The following is a 22,215-nucleotide window of genomic DNA, read 5'->3' on the forward strand; positions in this document are numbered from 1 at the left end:
CCATTTCTCCTTCTATCACCCTTCTCCAGCACTATGCCACATCTTTCCCTCCATCACTATGTCCAACATTCCTCCCCTTTGCATCCCCTTCAATCTGTCCCTCTGTTCCCTCTCCACCACCATATCCAACATTTCTCCCTCTCATCCTTCTATTCCCCATGCATCTCTATCTCACTCCTTTCTCTCTCTCTGTCTCTATGCCCAATTTTCCTCTGTCTTCCTTTCCCCATGTGCATCATCTCTTTGCCTCTTGCTCACACACTTACGCCCAACAATTCTTCCTTTCTATTCCCTCCCTCCTATGTCCCAAGTTAGTGTCCCCTTCCTCCCTCCCTTTTGTATCCCAAATTCATATCCCCTCCCTCCCTTCCTTCTGTGTCCCGAGTTTGTGCCCCCGCCCCGCCTTTGTCCCAAAATTGTTCTCTTCCCATGTCTCAACATGCTCCTTCCCCCCCTGATCACGTCCCCTCTCTCCCTAACTTGCTCAAGCCACACTCACTCCTTCTGCCTTCAGCAGCACTTGTTGCAGGCAGCGATTCATACGCTGCACATGGCTGACCCACATGCCTACCCTCTGATGTCAACTCTGACATTGGAGAGAAGGTTTCCGAGTCAGCTACATGCAGCATGTGAACTGCTGTGCATCCCTGCAATAACAGCCACTGAAGGCAGAAGGAGGTAACTGGGACCCCCCTCCCCCCACTGACCCGGAAGGCTTTCCTCTGATATCAGCTCTGATATCAGAGGGACGCCCTCTGGGCCAGCTTTGGTGGAGGGGGGCAGGCAGGAAGGAGGGATCCCCAGCAGCGGCTTTGACGGAGGGTGGAGAGCACACTCTACCCATCACAGTCTGCTGTGTTATATGCTATCTGTCACAATGCACCATTATAATGTATTTGCTTATTTGATTTATTGAAATGTTCTGCGTGCTAGTGAAATGATAATAAGCACAAATTAAGCAAAGTAAAACAAACCAATGGGAAATAAGCTGATGCCTATTCATTGAACTTAGTTAATACATTTTTGACAAGCTTTCAAAACTGAGCAGATGACAAAAGCAGAACATATATAGTGAAAGATGAAAGACGCTCCACTGAAAGAGACATCCATTGTTTGGCGGGTAGTGTTATATGGAACGTTTTGTGAGTGAAGCGTGTGTAATGCACAGGAGAGGGCTTTTGTACCACTGTACGGGTATCTAAGCATTAATAGTAGGTACATAGAAAGAGTGTGATAGTGACATGAGTGTAACTGACGCCAGCGATGTCATTTAGGTGAAGCAAGTTAAATGCAAAGCGCTAATAAGGAAGGCAAAGAGAGACCTTCAAAAGAAAACAAAAACACACAGTAAAAACCTTTTTAGGTATGTTAGAAGGAAGAAGCTGGGAAGAGAATCAGTTGGACTGCTAGACGACAAAAGGGTAAAAGGAGCTCTCAGGGAAGATGAGGCCATAGTGGAGACATTCAATGAATCCTTTGCTTTGGTTTTGGGGGAGTTACTGGTGCCAGAAATGATCATCAATTCTGATTAATCAGAGAAACTCAAACAAATCTCTGTAACCCTGGAAGATGTAATGTATCAATTTGACAAATTAAAGAGTCGCAAATCACCTGGACTGGATGGTATACATCCCAGAGTGCTGATAGAACTGAAAAATGAACTTGCAGAGCTATTGTTAGTCGTTTGTAATTTTTCTCTAAAATCCAACATAGTACCGGAAGACTGGAGGGTGGCCAACTTGATGCCGATTTTTTAAAAGGGTTCCAGAGGTGATCCAGGAAATTATAGGCCAGTGAGTCTGAAGTCAGAGCTGGGCAAAATGGTAGAGACTATTATAATGAACAAAATGACAGAATATATACATAAGCATGGATTAATGAGAGAAATCTTGCCTCACCAATCTACTGCATTTCTTTGATGGGGTGAAGGAACACGTGGATAAAAGTCAAGTATTTGGATTTTCCAAAGGCATTTGACAAAGTACCTCATGAAAGACTTCTGAGGAAATTAGAAAGTCATGGGATAGGAGGTAATGTCCTATTATGGAGTACGAACTGGTTGAAAGACAGAAAACAGAGAATAGGGATAAATCAGTGTATTACAAACTGTGTCATGGCACACTAGTGTGCACTGGAGGATTCCAGGTGTACCCTGAGATGCTGGTGAGGAGGAGAGGCACCGGCGCTGACTGACTGCTTACAGAACGTGTCTCTTTCGGTGAGAGGCTTGTCCTATAGTCAGTCAGCCGACGCCTGTGCCTCTGCTCCTTCTCCTCACCATTCCTTCTACAGCGCCCCCCACTGGCGGTAATAGGAGGCTCAGAGCTGCGGCTGAAGGACATCCGCACATGCGTGGATATCGACGTAATGATATCACGCATGCATGTGATGTCATCATGTCAACATACGCGCATCCCGGATGCCCTCCAGCCACAGCCCCGAGCTTAGAGTGGCAACAGCTTAAAAAGTTTGTAAGATATTCAAATTAGTTTGGGGTCCATTGACGTCTTTTGTAGATTTGCTATAGTTGTCCTTTATCTTTATTTTCTATTGTTTTCTGGGGGGGGGGAAGCGGGAGGGGGGTATATCTTTTGTTTTGGTATTATTCCTGATGGTAATGATGGATAGGGAGGGAATTCTGATTGATTATAAGTGTTTGGTTGATTATCATTATTTGTTGTAAATTGTATTGCACGTTTTGTTGGCATTAGAAACTAAATAAAGTTTAAAAAAAAAAGTTTGCGGCACACTGGGTTAAATGGTCTATATTCTGAATGGAGAAGGGTAAATAGTGGATAGACTAGAGGGGCCATTTGGCCTTTATGTGCCATCATGTTTCTATGTCATTGAATTTGACGAGATCAGTAAGGCTGCGTCCGTCTATGGTTTCAGTTCAGGGAGTTCATTGCCTGGTGAAATGAAGCAATCCTTAGAGGAGGAGTGAAATCTATACTATTTGAGAGCGTATATAAGGAAATGGCTTTCCCCTCCTTTTACAAAACCCTAGTGCGTTTTTAGCGCCGGCCACAGTGGTACGCATAGCAATTTTATGAGCGTCAGAGCCGTTACCACCGTGGCCAGCGCTATGGTTTTGAAAAAGGGGGGGAGGGGTTATGTATTGTAGGCAGATGTTTTTTTCTTAAATCTTCACTGTATTTTTGTTACAGGAATTGAGTTTGACAGGTGAAAGTAAATTGCATAAGGATTTTCCTTCTTATTTATTGTTTGTTTGTCACTGTTTTATTATGTAGCAGGATATCAATTTTTTTAAATAAATAAATATTGCGTCATGTCAGCTGTCACGGCTGAGATATTTCACTCTAGCCCGGGCTACATCTAGGATCTTTTCCAGATATCCACGGTCGAGTAGCCGACGCTTCAGATCTCTTGGCTGAGCTCTCCCTGCTTCCCTGCATCGGGCTGACCAGCATTCCTCTCCCTGACGTCAATTCTGCTGTTGGAGAGGAAGTTCCAGGCCAGCCAGGCAGTGATTGGCTGGCTAGGAACTTCCTCTCCAATGGCAGAATTGACAGGGAGAAGAAGGCTGATCGCCCGGTAGATTGTGAAGGCAATGCGAGTCTATCACTGAGCCCAGGATGGGCTCTGCGATCGAATCTCTTTGCCTTTGCGATCTACAGGTCGATCGTGATCGACCTATTGGGCACCCCCGATCTAACCAAACCGTATCGACCATTCCCAGATCCTGATGCATACTATAGCTATCAACCTTGTAATCTCCCTGGGAATGCCTAGGCTAATTTCTTGTTGTCAACCGCCTAGAACTGAAAGGTATTGGCGGGATAGAAGACATCAATGTAGTGTAATGTAATAAACAGATGGTTTTTAGGATTTTTTAATGCTGTGAGTTGGTTGTCTGTGGAGAGTGAATGAAGTTTGTCTCTGAAATCACTTCCTTAATATGAAGTTCAATTTATTTGATATACTGCAAATATAAAACCAAGGTTAAAATCTAAGCGGTTTACAATATAATAAAAATATAAAAGGGGTGGGGGTGGGGTCCCAAAAAGACTTCAAACACCTCCGAAACCTAAGGCAAGGAAGTATGTGCTTTGCCAGTGTGTTCCTTGAAGTGTAGACATCTTCGGGTCGCAAAGAGAGCTAGATACACAAAACGTGCAAATGAGCCTGATTCTGAGACCAAACATATGCAGATTTCACTCATGAATATGCATATGGCAGTCTTCAAGGACCAGATTCAGGGTCTTCCAGCACATCTGGCGTCCGGAGTTTCTGATCCTCAGCGTTCATAAATTGCAAATTCCTGAAGTGGTTTTAGAGGGTTCTATAAAAATGTGAGTATTTTCATGCCATGAACAGGATTTCTTGGCATGTTTCTCGCTTAAGTCAATTTGGTAAAGCTTAATTCAATATTATGTCAGGGTTTAAATCTCTTAATTAAAAATTAATAGCTGAATTTATATAAAAGAATAAATGAACCTACACAGTCCCAGCGTCCTTTCTCTCCCTCCACCAGCAAACCCCATTACATTTCCTGCACTCCTTGCCCCACTTAATACATTGGTACAAGAAACTAAATCCAATCCACTGCTTGCCCTGGATCGGTACCATGGAATGTTGCTCCTCTGGGATTCCGGAATCTTGCTAATCCTTGGGGATTCTGTGTGGAATGTTGCTACTCTTTGGGTTTTGGCCGGGTACTAGGAACGTGGATTGGCCACCATTGGATTTTTCTAATGTAAGTGATGGTTTATTTTTCAGTGAAACTTATGTCCTGTTGCGTAATTCCTACTTGTGCTCACAGGGCCCGTAATGGGTACTAATATTGTTTAGTGAAAAATGACGTCACAGAGGCGACTTTAGGACAGACGCATTGGTTCGCGTCACTCAGGCGATGTTCCACACATTACGCTGGTTGTTTCGGCTTGGTAGAACCGGAGTTAATGCGGGAAATTTTGTTATTGGGGATTCCTGAAGAAGCGGCTGTGGGCTTCGAAATGACGCTTTGCAGAACTCGTGAACCCGTACTCTGGCCGTACCGGCCTTATTGACACACCTGAAGAGTTTAAACCGCTGCTGCTTCGCAACAATTAAGCATATGAAAACCACAAATGCAGATGAACAACAAAGATAAGTGCAACATTCAGTATAAAAATATATAGATAGAGCGGCACATAAATATTTATTCACTAACTGATTACTTTCAATTTGTTTAGCAAACAAGGTGAACCCCATCATGGTGTGTGTCTCAAGCAAAAAATGCTCTGGGCAAAAGTCTATAGAAGACGAGCATAGAGCTTCTGCCTGTCACTTAAGACTACACATCTACACCATTAATATTAATATGATTATTGCTTACCACGTATAGTTTGTGCATCTCATCATATATTTTGCTGAATAAATGGAATAGCTTGTTTATAGATAGAAAGGAACAATAAAGAACCGAAGAGTAGCCTTACTGGGTCAGACCAAGGTCCATCAAGCCCAGTAGCCCATTCTCACGATGGCCAATCCAGGTCCCTAGTACCTGGCCAAAACCCAAGGTGTAGCAATAGTCTATGCTACCGATCCAGGGCAAGCAGTGGCTTAACATAAGAACATGGGTCGGACCATTGGTCCATTGTGCCCAGTAGTCCGCTCACACGGCAGCCCTCTGGTCATAGACCAGTGCCCATGTCTGTCTTAATAGCAACCTCTAGGAACTTATCCAAACCTTTTTGAAACCCCGCTACTCTAATTGCTGTAACCACATCCTCTGGCAATGAGTTCCAGAGCTTAACTATTTTTTGAGTGAAAAAAATATTTCCTCCTAATTGTTTGAAAAGTATTTCCATGTTATTTCATTGAGTGTCCCCTCGTCTTTGTACTTTTTGAAAGGGTGAAAAATCGATCCACTTATACCCGTTCAAACCACTCAGGAGTTTGTAGACTTCAATCTTATCTCCCCTTAGCTGTCTCTTTTCTAAGCTAGAGAAACTTAACTTCTTTAGTCTTCCCTCATACGAGAGGAGTTCCATCAAAAAATATTTCTTTATTTAATATTTATTGAAATTTTCAATATATTCAAGCATATTATAACTTGTACAGAAAGGAAATTTAGCAAGAAATTAATACAAATGAAAACATATATCAAAGAACATATAAGCATAAATTTCTACTCAAGTCCTCAATAAGATCCAAGAAGGAAAATAGGCGATAGAAAGAAAGAAATTATTATAAAACAAAATAATGGCTAGTCGAATGAGATTGAGGCACCCTTTCTTAAACTAAGCACTTTCTTTCTCCAAAGATGCAGTTGTGAGAAAAGTTGTCAGTTGAGATGGCTCAAAGAAAACATATTTATGAGAATGGTAATTAACAACACATTTACATGGGTGTCGCAAGTAAAAAGTCGCCCCCAGAGATAAAACACCAGGTTTCCTTAACAGAAATTCTTTTCTCCTTCTCTGCGTCTCCTTGGCCAAATCTGGGAACATCTGAATTTTACAACCTAAAAACTCTTTTTGCTTATTTTTAAAGAAAAGTCTCAGCAACCAGTTTTTATCTGGTGCGAGAGCTACTGTCAATAATAAGGTTGCAGGGGTCACTAATTCTCTATCAGACATTTCCAATATATTGGATATATTCATTAAATCAGGTCCCGACTTCTGTTGTAATTGCTGTTGTTGTTGGTCTTGAGGCTTACTTGGAAGATAATAAACCTGCGTAAATGGTGGTAATGATTCATCAGAGAGTTCCAATATTTCCGTCATATAACGTTTCAACATTTCCCTTGGGGCTATCACAGAGACCCTAGGGAAATTTATCAATCTGAGATTATTGTTACGAGAAAAGTTTTCCATTGCTTCCATTTTCCTTCTTAAATTGGTATTATCTTTAATTAATACCTCAGTAATTTGTTGTGATACTTTAAGTTCTTGATGAATATTTTGTATTGAAATTTTTGAGTCCTCAAGTCCAGTCTTTAAATTTTTAATCTCAGTTCCATGATTTTCTAATTTCTTTTCTACTTCTTGTAATTGTGGATTAATAGATTTTGCCAAATTGGCTACCAGGTCCCACAGAGAGTCTAATGTAACCTCTCGGGGCTTCAAAATTTGCAATGGTTGTAATTTTAAGTTAATTAGCTCACCCTCTGGCAACTTGTCTCCTCCTGCAATCTGTTGGATTTTCTGTTGGATTTTCTTATCCCCCACTGCTTCTTCCACAGTCTCCTCGTTAAGACTCCTCTGCTCCAGCAGGGAGTCCCGTGGCACAGTCCCCGTGTTCTCCTCCTTAGCCTCCGAGAGGAAGTGAACTCCAACCTCAGGAAGTTCCTCCTCTCGCGGGGAACTGGTCGACTGAGGGCGTGGGGGTGGTGCTCTCACTTCGGGGCTCAACGATGTCTCCAGCCCCATGGTGAACGCCACTGACGCGCCTCCGCCGTGTGTCTCCTGCGGGGAACTCCCCGAAGGTCCTCGATGTTCCCGAAGACGGCTGTTCTGGAGCGCTGCGAGGCTCCAGCAGCGCTACGTCCCCTCCTCTTCGGCATCGTGAAACAGGTAAAGATTTGAGTGGACAAATTATGTCAAGGAATAGACGGGAGCGTGAGACTCATGCGACTGCTCATGCAGCCATCTTGGATCTCAAAAAATATTTCAATGTAAATCTTTCTAATTCATTAAGGCCCTAATTCTATATAGGTCACCTAAAAATTTGGCGCTGACTACTGTGCTACCTTGCACAATTCTAGAAAAGATTAGTGACGCCAAAGTGGCGTTAGGCATTGCCAGATGGAACAAACTGAACAAAATAGTGTCAAAAAGAAATCAATCGACATCAAACATAAATGAATCAATCCAGCATATTTTAACATGCTTTAAAAAAAAACCAACTTCAGCAGACTTTAACGTTCTTTGAAGAAGCCAAGTAGACATACAAGAAAAGACCTCAGACGCACATGGTCTAGATAACAATTGACCTGACAGTCTTCTGTCCAAAAATCTCCCTCCTACCAAAACATACTCAGAGTACAATATTGAATTTACTCTCAAACGCTTTCAAGCTTAAATGTATAGCATTGTTTTATATCGTAATACAGTAAATAACAGCTCCCAACGGGAGCCCGTTTCACCTAAGGCTTCTTCGGGGGAATTCTTGCCTCAAACAAACAAATAACACTTCATTCAACTTGCACAAATCAAAAGCATTCTATATCTAAGTACTTACAAACATTCATTTGCCAAACTTTAGATTCCAGGATTTTCTTGCCCTAGTTTGAAAAACTGCTCACGATCCGTCCCAGGTAGGCATTGTGGGCTAGGTGCCTGCTTTTTGTAGAATGGCGTTTTTTCGAGTTAGCCACCTACATTTCAATTAAGTGCAATTAATGGCAATGATGAGGTATTAAGAACCAATCAAGCGTTTCAATCAATTAAGGGCTCCTTACACACAGCTGTGGTAGCTTTGACGCCCTTAGCGTTTGCCGCAAGACAGCTGTTACTGTGGTGTCTACATGAGATAGGTGCATTTTATAGAATTTGGGAGGAAATTCGGGTGGTCCAAATATTAATACAATTTTTAGGCAACAAATTCACAGAGGACAAAGAAAGGGACAAATCAAAATAGCATTAGATGTCATGGATGAAAAGCTGAACTTTTCAGTCATTAAGAGCCATAGCTTTTTATTTCCTCTCACCTCCCTCCCCAGACCATCATTGTAAGGAGTGGGAGGGAACCAGCGCTCCATGGTCCAGGATAGAGCTCCCAAAAAAGCACGGATTGAGACGTCTGGGGTTTACTTCTAGACCGTGTCCCGTGTCTCTCCCGCTATATTGAAGGAGTGGTTTGTAATCTACCACCTGCAAAGATGTTTGAGAACTGAAAATAACATGCAATTGAATTCTAATGAAAGTCAGTCTATTGTTTATTCTGAGATCTGAGATGCTTTGGTGTTGGTAGAGAGGGACGATGGGGAGGAGGGGTGTCAGGCTTTGGAACAGCTTGACTGGAACCTTGCAGTTTCTGTACCCAGATTGGGCTTTAAGAAATGATTGAAAACTTATTTGTTTATCGACGTATTGATGTAATGGAGTGCGAATGTGATCAAGACATGAAGGAAAGGATTTGATCTATGCCTTTTTATGTTCAATGTGTTTATTGATTTTCAAAAAGGAAACAATACACTCAATCGTACAATATATGGTGTTCAACAAAATACATGAATTCGTATTTTCTTCCAAACTTCACCATATACTAAAACTCCCACCTTCCCCCCAACCCGCCCCACCCCAAAACCACTCCCAAGACAACCAGAAAACACTCCATTCCATAATGTGCAACAAAAGAAATTCAAACATTCAGCAGATGACTACGAGCTCTGTGTGTTAGAGTAAGCCAGAATGGTTCCCAACAAAAGCTAAAAGTTTTACCCTGTGCTGTGTCCAAAGAAGAAAATTGTAAACGTTCCATAGAAGCTTGTTGTATCATCAAAGTACGCCAGTGTGACAGAGTGGGGGAATCTGACAAAATCCAACAGTGCAAAATCACCTTCTTCCCCAACAACACTGAGCGAGTCAAAAAACCCTGAAACCCCTTCGGAGAAGGGAGAGGAAGATGTTCCAATGTAAACAACAGTTCAGGTCGGAGGGCAAATTTGTAATTCCACATCGTCTGGATGTGTCGATGAAGCTGTAGCCAAAATATGTGAACCCTCGGGCAGGACCAAAACTGATGTCCAAGAGTAAAAGGGGAGTAGAAACATTTAAGGCATTGTGCCAAGGTACACATCTTTGCTCGAAATAAGTAAGCAGGAGACCTATGTAGACGAAGCAAAAATTTGAAGTTCATTTCAATCAAGGGCACACTAGATGTCAGGCGTGCTGTCCCAGGGAGTCCTCTCTTTATCATTTGTGCAGTCACTGTGCAGGGAAGTTCCAGAGACCAGTTTTCTGCATAGGACTCATAAGAAAGTTCACCCAATTGTTCTTGGGATGGCGATGATGAAATCTCAGAGGAACCAGTTCCTGCGCAGATAAACTTAGGGCCTCTGAGATGATTTCCATGCGCCGATCCGTAAGGGCGTCCTGCGGTAAAGAATATATATAGGAAGAGAGCTGAAGATAGGAAAACCAGTCCCTCTCCATCCAACCATGGTCCCTCCGAAGGTCCACAAACGATTTCAAAGACCCATCAGAATTTAACAGTTGAAAAACATATTGGTTAGAAGTGACATTCCATACAGTAGAGGAGACCGGTGCCATTCCAATGGGAAAATCTCCATTATGCCTCAATGGTAAATAGGGGGTCACCTGAGAAGGTATGCGCAATTGGTGACACAAGTGCCTCCAGAGACGTCTCAGGGGAATCAAGAAAATGTCCCGTGCTGAAGAGGTCTTTGGAGGCAGGCGCTGCACATGGAGAAGGTAACTAAAATGGAATGGTGTCCACAGTAAAAGTTCCCGTCTGGAGGCTGAAAAATAGCTGGTCCCCCTAAACCAGTCATTTAAATGTCTCATCTGGCACGCCTGTGATAACAAACGGAGACTGCGCAACCCCAAGCCTCCAAGGTCAAGAGGACGCGCCACATGAACAAGAGACAAGCTTGCTCTCTTACCATTCCATAAATATTTTTGGAGACACCGTCCAAGGAGTTTATCATGTCTAGCAGATAATAAAACATTCTGAAACACATATAGCCACTGAGGCACCAGTACCATATTGTACAATGCTATTTCCCCCATGAGTGAGAGTGGATATGCCCTCCACGTCTCCAATTTATATTGTGTAGTGCGAACAAGAGGGTCAATGTTTAAAGTGTAAAGTGTGTTAAGGTCAGGGGAAATAGTAATTCCCAAATAAGTAAGAGTTTCCAGAGCCCAGGCAAGAGGAAATGGACCCTGCCACAGAGCCTGGACCACAGGAGATAAAGGCAACACCATAGATTTTTGTTTATTCAGCACCATACCCGAATACATACTAAACTCATCTAGTAAGCCCAACGCTCTAGGAAGCGAAAGGTCGGGCGACCCCAAGGTCAACAAAAGGTCATCAGCATACGCCAACACCCTCAATTGCGAGGTTCCCTCCGGTAATCCCTGCAATTCATCATCCAGCAAAATGGTGCGAAGAAAGGGGACTAAGTTAAGAAGAAATAGTAGAGGGGACAACGGGCTACTCTGTCTAGTGCCCCGGGCTATCGGGAATATCGATGAACGAGAACCGTTCACCAATATACTAGCCGTTGGGTTTTTATATAGCAAGTGGACCATCTCTAAAAAACAACCCTCAAATCCCATATATGAGAGGACCCTAAACAGATAAGCCCAGTTCACCTGATCAAAGGCCTTGGCTGCATCTAAGCCTACCAAGACACCCCGAACATCCATGTCCCGGGCCCTTTGCATAGCCATAAGGAGTCTGCGCACATTCAGTACTGAGTGGCGACGTGGCACAAAGCTCACCTGTTCGGGGACTATCAAGGTAGGCAATAATGTGGCCAAGTGATTAGCCAATATTTTATCCAGAATTTTGATGTCTACGTTAAGTAAAGAGATCGGCCTGTAAGATTCAAGATCCGTGTCAGGTTTGCCCAGTTTAGGTATTAAAGTTATAAACGCATGATTAGAGCCCTCAGGGAAGTGCCCCTCCGCCAGAGCCGCCGAGTAATAAGCCTCCAAGGGGCCACAGATAGAAGCCAAAAGAGATTTATAAAAGTCTGGGGAAAATCTGTCCGGGCCCGGCGAAGTGCCTCCTTTAAGCTGTTTAACCTCCGTCAGTAGTTCTTTTCCCTTGATAGGGTGATTCAAAAAGAGGCGGTCCGAAGAAGATAAACGGGAACTCCTGCATCCGCCAAGTAGTCCATAGCCTCTGGACCCCCCATTGGATCCCTTGAGGCATAAAAATCCCGAAAATAGGTGAAAAAACTGTCCGTAATATCTGTGGTCGATGTCACCACCCGCCCTGAATTAAGTAATGAACTAGGAATGTAACGAGGCGGGTGCTTAGGTTTCCTTAAGGTCGCCAATAATCGCCCTGCCTTATGCCCCAATTTGTAATAACGAAATCTAGAATAGTGAAGATATTTTTGAGTGCAGTCATGCAAAAATGTGTTCAATGCGACCTGGGCCGCTACCCTAGCTTCCCGGGATTGAAGAGAAGTGATATTCCTGTTCTAAGTGTAAGAGTCCCCGGGAGAGACCTTTTTTCTGGGCAACAACATAAGAGATAATGTCACCCCACAGGACCGATTTAGCCGCTTCCCAAAACAATAAAGGGTTATCCCGATGTTGACCATTAAAAGCCACATAGTCGTCCCATTTTTGAGTTAGATATTTGAGGAACTCCGGGTTATTGGCTAAATAAGAAGGAAATTTCCAACACCTCCCCCGGTGGAAACTACATCTCCCCGTAAAAGGTCAATCCATATAGGATAGTGATCAGACACAGAGAGAGGTCCCACCTCAGAAGAATGGACCTGGGATAAATATTCAGCCGATGTCAGAACATAGTCAAGTCTAGAAAGTGTGTTGTGAGCCCGTGATTGATGGGTAAAGTCTCTCTCTGTAGGATAGAGCAGGCGCCAAGGATCTATAAGATCCAAGTTGTCACAAAGAAAGGGGATACCCCGTGTAGTACTAAGAGACTGAGAAGTACCCGGGCCCGTTCTGTCCATGACCGGGTCCAAGACCTGATTAAAGTCACCCAGAAGAATCACAGGGTTAGTGGGATCCCGGAGGCCTAATTCAACCAAGGAGGAGGAAAAAGCATGATCATATTGATTAGGGGCATAGACCACCAAGATATTAAAGATGTGGCCAGACATAGTTACCTTGCACAATAAAGTTCTCCCCTGAGAGTCACGATGTATTGGTTCAACCTTATCCGGGAACCCCCTGCGCACCAAAAGAGCAACACCCGCCTTCTTATTTGGGGAAGATGCATAAAACACCTGACCCACCCAGCCCCTCAGTAATTTGGCATGTTCTGCATCAGTCCAACTGGTTTCCTGCAGGCATGCCAGATCAGCTTTATGATGTTGGAGGCGCTGAAATATTTTACTGCGCTTTCTAGGAGAGGTTATACCACAAACATTCCAGGATAAAAGGCGAAAGGTCCTATCACCCAGGGAAGAAAGGAAAGAAAAGCACTCGCCCATGCCCTTGGAAAGTCTCTCCCAGGCTCCCAGCCAGGCCTAAGAGAGAGTTCCAAATAACACACAGAGTAATACAGATAAAAATCATGCAATGCATCGGAATGGAGAAACAGAAACCTTCAGAATAACCCACATCTCCCAGTCCCCAAAACCATCCCCCCTTCCCCAAATATCCCAAACACCCCTCCAACCCATTCCCAACCCCCAAACCATGTACACGGCTTGCCAAGAACCCTCTGGGCCCCAGGAAAGCAAATCACGACACTGACGCCCTGTCCTCCCAGGTGCGTAGCATGATAAGTCTTGAGAAAAATGTAGAAAATTCACAAAGGTAAAGCCACCAGTTGGAAGCAAGGAAGATTCCAGCCGGTTCACAAAATCACCCGCTAGGTCTGCTGTATCAAACACATGCCACTTTCCATTATGCTGAATTTTCAAAATGGCCGGGTAAATAAACATGAAACGATGCTTTTTCTCCACAAGTTTGGCGCAGATAGGATGAAACACTTTACGCCGTTCTGTCAGTGCAGCTGAATAATCCTGACCAATTCTCACAGGTAAAGTCTCATAGACCGGCAAATCCCACTTTGCGCGGTATGCCCGAAGTATTTCTACTTTATGACGGTAATTGTGGAGTTTACCGATGACCACCCTAGGGCGCTGGTCTGTCCCCTTACGGGGGTCCACCCGATGCACCCGTTCGAACCGGGCCGGTCCCAATGATGTCGGCATCGGTAACTCACTCGCCAGCCATGACTCCACCACTGAAAGTAGCACCAAATCAGCAATATGTTCGGGTAGACCAATAAACCTCAGGTTTCCACGGTGCGATCTGTTTTCCAGATCCTCCAATTTTTCCTGGCATGTGTGCAGTTGTGTAGTAAGCAGGGCCACCTCAGACGACAGCCCAGCAGCCCCGTCTTCTACTGCAGACACCCGAGTCTCCAACTCCGTGACTCGGGTGGAGTTAACTTCCAGCAGCGACTCCAATTTGGTGAGCTGTGTGGAGATTTGAGCCATACGCAGCTCCAGCGCCTGCAGAATTGCCTGCTGTAAGTCCGATATCATGGCCGCGGCACATCCGCCATCTTGTCTTCGGGAACTTTTCCCCTTTCCCGATCTTTTTTCGCATTTTTGGAGGCCATGACAGAGGGTGATCTGGCCAAAAACTTGTTCATACACTGGCGAAGCTGGAACTGCGATACTGGTGGTCAGCGATGCGCACAAAATTCTCAAATTATAGCGGTATGAGGAACAGGGCTCCAGAGCCGGTACAGCATGCTGTTATCCTGCTCACATCATCATGTGATCTCTCTGATCTATGCCTTTTGAAGTTTATTTGATATGTAGGATTTGTTTTAATAATTATGTTGTATTGTCAAATTTTTATGGATGTTTCTTTGTAAACTGTGTAGGTTTATGCGGTATATCAATTTCGTAAAGAACTCATTACTTCCATTGTGAAACCTGGATGTCTCAATCCATCCTCCTTTAGTCTTGGAGCAGATTCTACAGGCTTGGGACGAAGAGGGGACAGAGCTTGACCTGAATTTCTGAAGGGTTTTATGTGTTCTCTTCATGGTCTTTACTCCAACCCATATCTGTTTGCCATTCCACCTTAGTTCCCTACCCTATATGCTGATGTCTCGCAAACGTTGTCAATGTGGAGAGCGCGGCTCGAAGCATCTGGAAGTGTGTGGACGTTGGTGTCACATCAACATTGGCGCATGCATGAAGGCCCTCCAGATGGGGTGCCAGAAGGGACAACACGCGGAGAGAAGGAGAGGCACTGGCTGTTGCCTATAGGATGTGCCTCTCACTGCGAGAGCCGGCGCTGGTGCCTCTCCTCCTCCCCAGCGTCTCGCGGGACACCTGAAATCTGCTATCTGCCTTATCATTCCCTCTGTAATTCTCTACCTTATCAGCGAGTATAGATTCACCCTTTTGCTCCTGTTTGTCTATCACAATTAGATTGTAAGCTCTCTCGAGCAGGGACTGTCTGTTGTGTGCGTTTGGTAGCGCTATAGAAATGATAACTAGCACTACTGTAGTGGTAGAAATAGCATCAGCTTTGAGTTGATGCTCGAACAGAATGTAAACGCTTCTGTCACCCGAGAATTTATAGTACAGCAGAATCTCCGAGCATGGAGCAGGTCGGTCAGACAATATCAGGAAATCCCTTTTGACCCCAAACCCCCACCTGACACTGTCTGCGGCAGGAGGGATGTTCACTCTTGCCCCCCCCCCCCGAAACCCCCAACACTGTCCGGGCATAGGAATCTTAGGGTAAGTGGGAAAATTCTCGATAAAGTGAGCTTTTAGCTTGGATTTGAAGACTGCTAGAGCCGAAGCTTGACATAATGAGTCAGGCAGTCTGTTCCAGGCATACGACACAGCAAGATAGAAGAGATGGAGTCTGGAGTTGGCCTTGTGAGAGAAGAGTATGGATAGGAGGGCTTTACCTGATGAATAGAGTTCACGGGGGGGGGGCATAGGGGGAGATGAGCGAGGAGAGATATTGAGAGGCTTCAGAGTGAGTGCACTTGTAGGTCAGTAAAAGGAGTTAGAACTGTATTTGGAAATGGATGGGGAGCTAATGAAGTGACTTGAAGAGAGGGATAATGTGAGTATGGCAGTTCTGGTGGAATATAAGTCGTGCAGCAGAATTTTGGACAGATTGAAGAGGAGAGAGATGGTTGAGTGGAAGACCTGAGAGAAGCAAGGTGATGAGAGTGTGGATAAGGGCTTTGGTAGGGGGTTCAGCGAGGAGAGGTCGGAGTTGTCTGTGCTGTATTCCTAGTCTGGTCCTTCTCCCCAAGTCTCTCCTGAGCTTTCTTTCAGGGTCCTAGGGAGGTGATGTCCCCAGACGACTGTTATTCATCGTTGTGGGAGAAAACATTATCTTTCCTTCCTACAGAGCAGAGGGAGACCAAAAATGAAGGACAAGAGTATTCGGAGGGAAAGAGAAGGTTAAGAGACTTTCCTCCCAGGCGGTTGTCTTGCTGGAAATCTTCATTAGACTGTTTGTGTTCTGTAGGCTATCGCGGCTCCCTGGAGAGACCTCCAATGAATTGTCTTTGCCTATTATTGCTTGATAACTCCTTCCAAAATACTAATTGTATCCAATTATGTCACAATGCAACTGGTAATGAGAAATCAAAGAGCATTTTTTCAGATAATTCAAGCACAAACATGAGCTTGCTGCTGATTTTATTACACAACTGGTTAATGTCGTCTCTCTTAGCAAGCAGAGATAAGTAAAACATTTTCAAGTTACTCTCCCAAGAGGGAAGAGTTGGAATAATTGGGATGAAATAGGAGAACAGAAAGACAAGGCTGGTGGAAGGCTCCTAATGAATATTCATGAGATAGACTGCATGCAGTGCTTCCATTGTATGCAAATCTATCTCATGAATATGCATTGTGGATATCTTGGCTGGGTTGAGAACCCTGAACTAGCCAAAGGACTACAGATATCATAGAGTAAGTTTGGTAGAGAAAGAATCGGTTCCAGGGGTTAAAATTAGAACTCATTGTCTGGACCACCACTAGTGCCACAGGACTCCTGAGTCCATCCCAGAGAGACTGCCACACTATTCTCTGCTTTCCCTTATTCCCCTGATCTCATTGCTCCACCTCTTCCTGAAGTTCTGTTTTCTCATACTCCAGTCTGTTCTCCTGACCTCTGACCTCCCTCACCATAAGACACACATTGCTCTTGACTCAGCTTCACACAGTCATAGCCTCTTTGTCAAGCCCTGGATAGGAAGGATTGTTTCTGCAAAAAATCAGTTCCCTTCCTCTCACATACCCAGTCAGTACCTCCCTCCTCACCTCACCTTACACGTATGCCCACATAAGAACATAGGAGTTGCCATACTGGAACAGAAGAAAGGTCCATCAAGGCCAGTATCCTGTTTCCAACAGTGGCCAACCCAGGTCCCAAGTAACAAGAAGAAACCCAAAGAGTAGCAACATTCCAGAGCTGAGATTGTGATGTCATAATGCCTCATTCCACCAATGCCTAAGAGCCAACCTCAGCAGTGATGTCACAATGGCTTGACTTTCCTACAACTGGATCACATTAGAACATAAGAATAGCCTTACTGGGTCAGACCAAAGGTCCATCAAGCCCAGTATCCTGTTTCCAACAGTGGCCAACCAAGGTCCCAAGTACCAGGCAGAAACCCAAAGAGTAGCAACATTCCAGAGCTGAGATTGTGATGTCATAATGCCTAAGAGCCAACCTCATCAGTGATGTCACAATGCCTTCACTGTCCTAGACTTGGCTCACATAAGAACATAAGAGTTGCCATACTGGGACAGAAGAAAGGTCCATCAAGGCCAGTATCCTGTTTCCAACAGTGGCCAACCCAGGTCCCAAGTACCTGACAGAAACCCAAAGAGTAGCAACATTCCAGAGCTGAGATTGTGACATCATAATGCCTAAGAGCCAACCTCATCAGTGATGTCACAATGCCTTCACTGTCCTAGACTTGGCTCACATAAGAACATAAGAGTTGCCGTACCGGAACAGACCGAAGGTCCAACTAGCCCAGTATCCTGTTTCCAGGGGTTATATTGGGACTTCTAATGAAGATATCCAAAGTTTTGGGGCATGATCTCAACCAGGTCCAGAGTTAGGGGCCCCTTTATTTGGGCCACCTTTTTTTATATCCACAGAAGATGAAGTGTGGACCAGTTGACATGGAATTACCCAATACAAATAATACAATATTAAAAATCGTATTCCGCTAGATACCTTTACAGTTCACAAGAGATAACATTCAAGAGGAACAGTAAACACTAGGAACAACAGTTACTTCATAATAAAAGGACTCCAACACAAGTAAAACCATTGGCTACAGTTGAAAGCTTGAAGTCACACTAGCAGGGGGACATCGTGGTGCAGTCTAGTGGCAGGACAGTCCAGTTCTTCCTGCAGCCTCTCTCCTAAAACAGGGCAACTTCCTTGCAAGATAGAAGGTGAAGCCCAGATCTCAAAATGCAACTGCCAGAGGGGAGGGGAGAGAAAATATACCTTTGTTTCATTTCAATGTAATTTCTAAAAATGTGATGATATATTTCTCTCTCACATACAGAGCTCCAGGCGAGTCACAGAAGCGATACAATATAAATTAAAAACCAGAGAACTCCAGCGCAAATAGAGAGAGAAAAAAACTTACCGTACATTGAATAATGACCATTATAAACAGTTCTTCTAAAGAGAGCTATGTATGTGAGAGAGAAATATATCATCAAATTTTTATAAATTAAATTGAAATGGAACAAAAGTATATTTTCTCTCTCCTCCCCTCTGGCAGTTGCATTTTGAGGTCTGGGCTGCATGTTAGTCATAAGAACATAAGAATAGCTTTACTGGGTTAGACCAATGGTCTATCAAACCCAGCAGCCCGTCCTCATGGTGGCCAATCTAGGTCAGTAGTACCTGGCCAAAACCCAAAGAGGAGCAACATTCCATGCTACCGATCCAGGGCAGGTAGTGGCTTTCTCAATAACAGACTATGGACTTTTCCTCCAGGAATTTGTCCAAACTTTTCTTAAAAACCAGCTACACTATCATCTCTTAGCACAACCTCTGGCTTAACTATTCTCTAAGTGAAATTTTTTTTCCTCCTATTGGTTTAAAAAATATTTCCCTGCAATTTCATTGAGTGTCCCCTAATCTTTGTAATTTGCGACAGAGTGAAAAATCGATCCACTTGTACCCGTTCTACTCCACTCAGGATTTTGTAGACTACGGACTTAAGCCCTGCAAGACATCCACAGCCTCCAACACAGGAACAGACCTAATATAGTGCCATAGGCTGCAAACTCAGCTCTCTCTCACTGGCAGAAACAGCCTCCCTTACAGGCAACACACACAAAGCCCCAGTCTTCCTCAAATGGACTCTTGCTCTCACAGTCACCCCCTGACAGGCCTCACATTTGTAGTCTTCTTGCCTACCACCATCTATTTCTTCTCTTCCTTGGGGCTGGTCGTGTTCATTTTCTTCCCTTCTCCATACAGGGTTCAGGCTTTCCACCACCCCTGAGGCCTGTGGCTCCTGCTTCACAGAGTGGCCTCCAGAAATCCTGCAACTTCTTCAGAAACTTGGAAACGTATCCAGAAAATTTCCTGTAGTGCTTCCCCCCCCCCCCCAATCCTGAATGCAGAGCTTGCAACGATTCAAAACCTTAAGGCCTTTCATAATACACTTCATGCAAGTCAAATCCTGTTTGTTACATGTGGTTTCCAACACACCACAATAAACGCATGTGTGCAACGAATGGGGTGCAAGTCTTACAGAAACACGCACAATGCATTGCTCCTCCACAGCTCTCTCAAAGCTTCTTGTGCTAGAAAATAGCTCTGAAATAAATCAGGATCTTTTCTCTCTCTTCCCCTCCGGCAGTTGCATTTTCAGGACTGGGTTTCACTTCGTTCTACCTGGCGGGGAAGCTGCACTCGTTCACTGAGCTGGGCCGTGGGAAGAGCTGGAGGCTTTGTGCAGTAGTCCTTCCATTGTACTGCGCCATGATGATAGCGCTGTCCCGCATGTGTGACTACAAACACCATTGGCAAGGTAAGAATCACCTCCAAAACGTAACACTGAGGGAGCGACCGGAATCTATACAGGGGCAGGGGAGTGGCTTTCAAATGAGGGGGAGGAGCACTAGCTGATGAGAAGAGCTGGGGGGAGGGGGAGGCGACTGCCTTATAAAGAGGGGCAATGAGAGGGAGATGCTGGTGAGGGAGGGGACACAGAGATGAAAGGAGCTGGGGGTGACTGCCTTATAAAGAAGGGGCACTGAGAGATGAGAGCAGCTGTGTGGGATTGGGGTGATAGCTTTATAATGATGGAATTCTGGAAAGATGAGAGAAGCTGTGGGCGTGACTGCCTTATAAAGAGGGAAGCTAGGTGATTGCATTTTAATGAGGGGCATTGAAAAATGAGGAGTTGGGGATGTGGAAATGACTGTTTTATAATGAGGGGGGTACTGGGATAACTGTATTTTAACAAGGCGCACATTGAGAGAAGAGGGATGAGGAGGGCAAGGGGAAGGAAAAGAGATGGAGAGATGCTGGCCCAGGGGTGGGGGTGGGTGGGGGGATATGGACACTGAGGTAAGTTGTTGAACAGGGCAAGAATAAGGACTCAGCAGGAAGACTGAGGCAAGGACACAGAGGGGAGATACTGGATAGGGATGAAGAAAGAAGATAAATGAAGGAGAAATGTCAAATGGAGAAGGAGACCCTGGCAAGAGATTGAAGAAAAGATAGAGGAAAGCAGAAACCGGAGACACTGCCCCACACAATTAGAAACATAGTAAATAACAGCAGATAAAGACCTGAATGGTCCATCCAGTCTGCCCAATATGTACATGCATTCCAAATCCACGATTGATATTTCTGGGTTATAGACCATAGAAGTCTGCCCAGTAATGTGTTTAGGTTCCAACTACTGGAGTTCCCATCAAAGCCCTCCCCAGACCATCCTAAGCCGAATAGCCATACACAGGACAGAAACTGTTCAAGTTCTTCCAATTATACCCTTCATTTTCAGATTAGAGATCCTCTGTGCTCGTCTCATGCTCTTTTGAATTCTGTCATTGTTTTCTTCACCACCTCCCTCGGGACGACATTCCAGGCATCCACCACCCACTCCATGAAAAAGAATTTCCTAACATGAGAACGGGCTACTGGGCTTGATGGACCATTGGTCTGACCCAGTAAGGCTGTTCCTATACTCCTAAGTCTTCCACCCAAGAACCTCAATTTATGTCCTCTCGTTTTGGAAAAAATTTTGGTTCTATATTAATATCTTTTCAGTATTTAAACATATGTATCATATCTCCCCTGTCCCTCCTGTCCTCTAGAGCAGGGGACTGCAAAGTACGGCCCGCGATATGATTTTATCCGGCCTGCAGAATAATTGTGCGGAAATGCACCAATTGGACTAATTTTCCAATGAGAAACCGCAAAAAAACCCACGGGGTATTGATCGATTTTAAATGCATTAATTAAGATTTTTTAAAACACAAAAACAGTTCCATCATTCACATTAATGGTTGTAAAATAATTTGTGATGAAAATATGAGAATTTGCTAGGAGTGTTCGTCGTCATTAATATACGATAATTTTCTGCTTTCAATAAAACTCATATATCTAGAATTCTTTGTTTTCTTCTTTTTTTTTTTTACTACGGCTCGCTGAAAAGTGCTGAAGTACCCAATGTGGTCCTCATGGCTAAAGGTTTGGAGACCCCTGCTCTAGGGTATACATATTCCAGTCTCTCCATGTACGTCTTTTGGCTCAAACCTGCAACCATCTTTGTTGCCTTTCGCTGGATCGTTTCAAGTCTTCTTATTTCTGTTGCCAGATAGGGTTTCCAAAATTGAACACAATACTCCAATGTCCTCAACACCTCCTTTCTTCCACTGGTTATGCCTCTCTCTATCCAGACTAGCATCCTTCTGGCCACAGCCACTGTCACCTTTGGATCCTCAGACACTATCGCTCCAAGGTCCAAGCATATTAACCTCTCACCTCCCAGCACATATGGCTTCCTTGAAATGAATCACTCTGCACTAGAGAATGTCACATCTTGACTTTCGTTGGGGATGGTCACCACTCCCACCTTCTAGTTTGAACCTATTGCCCGAATTTCTCAGCAAGGATTCTTTTACCTGCCCAGCATTATAGTCCTTCCATGTATTTCCCCATCCAGGCTTTGAGCCGCCTATTAACGTCCTCTGTGTTTTTAACTCTTTCCTCTCCCTTTCCATATGTAGGCAATACTTCTGAAAAGCTACCATCTTTACAAAAGGTTTTAGGCTCTTTTCCAGGCTTTCTGGGCTGAAGGTGGGGGGTTGTTGGCCAGGTCATTTGTTCTTAGGTGCATAATAACATCAGTGTTAATTCTTAGTTTCTTCCCTAATAGTTCGTATTTGCCTGGTACTCCTGGTGGCCGAGGATCCTGGAAGATATTTCACTATTTTGGGCTCCTTGACCTGTGTTCCAAGGTTAATTCCTCTGATGATGGAATCCCCTAGCATAGGGTTGCCAGATTTTACATTTGTAAAATCCAGACCCTTAGACC

General features: G+C 44.3%; 1 protein-coding gene across 1 annotated transcript in view; it reads left to right on the plus strand.

Annotated features, from left to right (window-relative positions):
• PLPP4 (phospholipid phosphatase 4) overlaps positions 1 to 22,215 on the plus strand; it is a 65,238-nt gene that overhangs the window by 38,629 nt on the left and 4,394 nt on the right. Inside the window, exon 6 of the mRNA XM_033942983.1 lies at positions 19,528 to 19,698. Within this exon, the coding sequence (XP_033798874.1) occupies positions 19,528 to 19,698 (171 nt within the window). The remainder of the gene's footprint in view (positions 1 to 19,527; positions 19,699 to 22,215) is intronic.

This window comes from Geotrypetes seraphini, chromosome 4, assembly GCF_902459505.1.
Source record: "Geotrypetes seraphini chromosome 4, aGeoSer1.1, whole genome shotgun sequence".
Lineage (NCBI taxonomy): Eukaryota > Metazoa > Chordata > Amphibia > Gymnophiona > Dermophiidae > Geotrypetes > Geotrypetes seraphini.